The sequence below is a fragment of the Triticum urartu genome, chromosome 6A (genome assembly GCF_056163025.1).
Source record: "Triticum urartu cultivar PI428250 chromosome 6A, HENAU_Tu73, whole genome shotgun sequence".
In the NCBI taxonomy this organism is placed as follows: Eukaryota; Viridiplantae; Streptophyta; class Magnoliopsida; order Poales; family Poaceae; genus Triticum; species Triticum urartu.
In genome coordinates this window covers 370,243,632-370,248,990 of record NC_141878.1, presented here as the reverse complement: position 1 = coordinate 370,248,990, position 5,359 = coordinate 370,243,632, and the positions used below count along the sequence as shown (strand labels likewise).

The following is a 5,359-nucleotide window of genomic DNA, read 5'->3' as shown; positions in this document are numbered from 1 at the left end:
TGAGCAATTCTATTTGCAACTCAAATAAATAGAGAAAAGGGAAAGAAGGAAGTGGCATAGGGATTTGAAACTTGGGTGAAACCAAGTTGGAAGTGATCATGGGGTTTATGGAAGGATCAAGAGAAGAAAAAGAAGTTGCAATGCACATGAGCAACTAAATTAAACAAACACAACAATGGTATGGAGAAGATGCATGATGCAAAATAAAATAAAATAAAATAAACATCACAAGCGAGCAAACACGCATAAACATAACACAAAATAAAAATAAAAATGGAGGTCTCGGTCTTGGGGCGTCACAGGTTGTTTGACCGGCTTGGCATCTGATCTGACATGTAGCTTGTGCTCGACAAAATCCATCGGAACACCCGGCATGTCCTTGGGAGACCATGCGAAGATGTCACGATTCTCATGGAGGAAATCGACAAGCTCGCTTTCCTATTTGCTGTCAAGGTTGGCCCCTATAACAGTGTGCCTTTCCGGGTGCTCTAGGTCCAAGGGAATCTTCTTTGTCTCTTTGGCCGGCTAGAAGGAGCCCTGGGTCTCTGATTCTTTGGGCTCTTGTGACATGTCTGGCTGCTTGCTGGTCATGGCCACCACCTGGTCCAGGAGCTTCTTCTCAGCAGCAATCACAAGGGACTCGGCCAGCCGGCTGCTAGCTGCACCACAATCGGCCGACTTCTCATAGTCTCCAGATATCGTGATAATGCCCTTGGTCCCTGGCATCTTCATCTTGAGGTAGGTATAGTGTGGCACCGCCATGAACTTGGCTAGAGCCGACCAGCCTAGGAGTACATGATAAGGGCTCTCGAGGTCCACCACCTCAAACCAAATCGCCTCACGGCGGAAGTGATCTTTGTCTCCAAAAATTACATCTATCTTGACATTGCCGATTGGTGAGTAGGACAGGCCGGGCACAATACCATGGAAAACAGTCAGGCTGGGCTGGAGCTGCCTCTCTTTAATGCATAACTTTTCCATGGTATCGCGGTATAGGATGTTGATGTTGCTGCCGCCATCTATCAGAATTCGGGAGAAACAGCAGCTCGCCTCTCCATTGCAAAGGTGGCATCCAGCACCAGAGCATAAGAACCCGGAGAGGGCATTACCTCTGGGTGGTTAGCACGGCTCCAACTGATGGGCTTCTCGGACCAATGCATGAATTCTGGAGCACTTGAAGCAACGGCGTTCACCTCTCGGTGCTGCTGACGCCGAGTGCGCCGATCGTTAGCCACACTAGTGAGGACGACGTAGGCTCCATGTTCTTGGAGGTAATCATCTTGAATGGCGCCGACTGCTGGTCGGGCCGCCGGCTGCTGGGGAGGAGGCGGCGGCGGGCCAGCAGGCGGAGGGGGCAGCAGTCCTTCGCCCTTGGAGATCCGGGTGAGCCAGTAGCACTTCCGGGAGGTGTGATTGGACGGCTTCGCGCTGCTGTGGAATTTGCGGGGAGCATCAATGGTCTGCTCGTAGGAGAAAGCGGGCATCCAAGCAGGCTTGCCGCCCTTCTGGTGCTTGGGGCCGGGTTGTCCTTCAGGCTGCTGGTCTTCGACTGTCGCCACCTGTCGGCTAGCGGAAGCCAGCTGCGGGGCCTTGAGCTTGTTTGTCATTCGGCTGCTGCCGCCGACTGTTGTCGGCAGCTGGCGTCCTAGGAACCGAAGGAAGCACCTTCCCGTAAGTGTCCACTCGGAGCTCCGACTTCATGGAGGAGTCGGCAGTGGCGTACTTGTTTGCTATGATCAGCAGTTCGTCGAGCGTAGCCGGCTCGTCGCAGAGCAGTCGGTGTTTGAGCAAGGTGCCCTCTCGGCACCCGGCAGTGAAGTACTCGGTCGCCTGGACCTCGTGCACTCCTTTACAGGAGTTGCGTAGTTCAGCCCACCGCGCCAGGTAGTCGCGGGTGGACTCATCCGGGCCTTGAACGCACAGCGATAGCTGGCGGGGCTTGGGCGGCCGTTTGTAGGTGCTGGTGAAGTTGCGGATGAACACTTCGGTGAAATGCACCCAACTGTTGACGCTGTAGGGCTTGAGGCTGTTAAGCCACGTCCGGGCCGTGCCCTACAGCATGAGCGGGATGTACTTCACGGCAACACGCTTGTTGCCGTTTGCTATGCTGACGCCTGTGGAGTAGTCCACCAGCCAATCCTCCGGCTTCACAGAGCTGTTGTACTTGGGCGTGTCTCTTGGGAGCGAGAACCCTTTGGGGAAGGGCTCGTCGCGAATGCGGGGGCTGAAGCAAGGCGGGCCCATTGCATCTTCTTCTTCCAGCGCCAGGCGGTCAATCCGGTGGCTGGCGTCATTCTCTCTGACTCCCTCTCGGCGGCCTAGCCAGTCGTCGAGCATCGGGTGGTCAACACGCGGCGGGGAAGAGCGCCTCTCCCTTCGAGGAGGCGAAGGAGGCGGATAGTCGCCCCATTGTTCCATTGCTCGCGGGCGGCCATCTTGGCCACGCTCGATGTTGATGCGTGTCCGGCTGCGGCTGGCAGCCGGCTCCTTGTCTCGTCTGTCACGGACGCCACCTGTCGGCATCCGAGAAAAGTCACGCCATGCTCTTGGCGAAGGGGCGGGTTCACCACCCGTTGGTCGGGCTCTTCTGCATGGCAACCGGCCTCTTGCAGGGCGGCCGCCACGTCGATAAGCTGCTGAACGCGCTCCGTCATGTAGCGACGCTCATCGCCCTCCAGGTGGTCCAACTCATCTATTTCCACCTGGGCAGCGCGTATGTTCTCCATGGGCGTGGCGTAGACAGGACGGTCTACTCCAAACATGGTGGCGACGGCACCGCCTCGCTGTCGGACCATGCCCGCGTGGTTGGGCCTGTTAGCAGTCGGCGTGCTGCCAACAGCACGGTCGACCTCGCGCTGGAAAGCCTCGGAGAGAAGTCTCATGATAGTCAGCTTCTTGGCATTTTCAACGAGCGAGACGCGGCAGGTGTCGGTGTCAAAACCGGCGGATCTCGGGTAGGGGGTCCCGAACTATGCGTCCAAGGCGGATGGTAACAGGAGGCAGGGGACACGATGTTTTACCCAGGTTCGGGCCCTCTTGATGGAGGTAAAACCCTACGTCCTGCTTGATTATTCTTGATAATATGAGTAGTACAAGAGTTGATCTACCACGAGATCGGAGAGGCTAAACCCTAGAAGCTAGCCTATGGTATGATTGTATGTTGTCCTACGGACTAAAACCCTCCGGTTTATATAGACACCGGAGGAGGCTAGGGTTACACAAGGTCGGTTACAAAGGAGGAGATATGCATATCCGTATTGCGTAGCTTGCCTTCCACGCCAAGTAGAGTCCCATCCAGACACGGGACGAAGTCTTCAATCTCGTATCTTCATAGTCCAATAGTCCGGCCAAAGGATATAGTCCGGCTGTCCGGCCCCTCTGCCCGAAGACCTCGCAGACGCTCTCCTGACGGAGATGCGGACTCCAGCTCCTTATGAGGTGCCGGAGAAGACCAAGAAGGCCAAGGGAACCCGAAAGAGTTCCCGGCGCCAGGTGGTATCGGACTCATCGTCCGATAACTTCGAGGCGCACTTCTCCCGTGAAAACGAGGAGAAGGAAGACGAAGACTCTCCCCCTCTAGCCGGGGGAGACAAGAAAAGGAAGGCCGCCCCAACCGGGGAGGCCGAAGGGTCCAAGAAGGGAAGGACTCTCCTTCCGGACTATTCCACCACCGCCGCCGACGGCAAAGACGAGTGGCTGCTCAGGGCCAAGCCCCTGGCGAAGTCGTAAGTATTCGTATACCAGAGTAACTCATAGCATACTTTTGTTGCACTACTTCTCCTAATGTCGAATATGATTATGCAGTCCGCCCCAAGCCCGTATCGACATATCGTTGTCGGACGGTTCCTTGGGCTCGTCAGACATGGATAGTGATACACTTCCAACCGCCACCTCTCCTTGCCCTACGAACAATGTCGAGGTATTGTCTCAAGGGGCACCGAGCCGGGGGGAGACAGTCCCGGAGGCGCCTCAAGGCGACTTTCCGGACTCCAGGAGCCAAGGGAGCAAGGCTCCTAGGGGCTCCAAGTTCGGCCTGCAGCCGGACACCGCGCCGGAACCTCCAGTGGTTCCGGACTCGGGCAGGTGGCCCCTTCCAAGAGGGGCAAACCGTCCGTGCCGGTGGCCTCTGTACATCCAGAGGCACCGGACGAACTGCTGGGAGCGCTTCGCGGCGCTTCCGTCGACGAAGAGTACCGCATTATTATGAGTGCGGTGATCAAGAAGGTTCGGTCCGCCAAGAGTGGACTGACTGAAGCCTGTACCAGCCTTCTAACAGGCTTTGATGTAAGTATTTAAAATATAGGAAAAATATTACCGCATAGACAGTAGCCCCTGATGCTCTGTTTGGTGTTCACAAAGAAAAGCCGAATAGAGGATCGAATAATATCTGCAGGAGTCTAATATAAGTATGTCTGTATGTGTATGCAGGCTTCGCTGGTGACCTCTGCCGCACTGACTGCGGAGGTCGCTGCACTGAAGCAGGAATTCGAGCGGTCTGGGGAAGAGCTCGGCCTTGCCAAGAGGCAGCTCGAGGAGAACAAGGGTAAGTAATACCTTGTCTATATAAAAAAAGAAAATGTGGTTGCGAACTGACAGGATCATCATGAATGTGCCAGGGGCCACGACTGAAGTGGCAACCCTGAAGCAAGCGTTGTCCGAGGCCGAAAACAAAGCGGCCAAGGAGCGCACGTAGCAGGAGAGGCAAGAGGCACGGGTGGGCGAGGTACAGCAAGAGCTCCAGGCTCTCGTGAAGAAACACGAGACTTTGGAGCTTGACTCGAAGACGCGAGAGTCCGAGCTTGCCGCGGCCCTCGAGAGCCCAAGCATGCCAAGGCCGAAGCCCAAAAGGCCCTCTAGGAAATTGAGGCGATGAGGAAGATAGCGGCGGGTAAGACATTCAATATGCAAAGCAAGCATGTGAAAGTAAATTACTTGTTACTTACCCGATTCCGGAGCTCTCCAGGAGCATTCGTAGATTTGCCCCGCAGCGTGTCGGATGCCGCGAAGTATTACCAGGCCGAGGAGGGAAACTCGACGGAGAAGTTGTTCTGGTCCCAGTATACTGGGACCGAACACCCGGTGCCTATGAGCGACCAGCTGAAGCAACTGGTCGAGCTGCACAAGGCGGCCGAACAGGCCATGAGGGGCCTTATAGTCCGGATGTGGCCTGGTGACTCCCTCCCCAACAGCTACTTCGCCCTGGTGAGGCGGCTTGTAGATGCCTGCCCACGGCTGGAAGTCATCAAGCGGCCCGTCTGTATCGAAGGTGCCCGCCGGGCTTTTGCCCGTGCAAAGGTGCACTGGGCCAAGATGGATGCCGAGAAGCTGGTGAAGGAGGGGCCGCCGCAGGGCAAGGAGC

The 5,359-nt window shown here is 56.2% G+C and overlaps 1 protein-coding gene across 1 annotated transcript; it reads right to left on the bottom strand.

The window, feature by feature from the left end:
• Nucleotides 1-525: 525 nt before the first annotated feature.
• LOC147965292 (uncharacterized) lies at nt 526-981 on the bottom strand. Its single transcript, XM_087530392.1, has one exon. It carries the CDS (start codon nt 979-981, stop codon nt 526-528), a length of 456 nt encoding a protein of 151 aa, XP_087386518.1.
• Between the last annotated feature and the right edge of the window lie 4,378 nt (nt 982-5,359).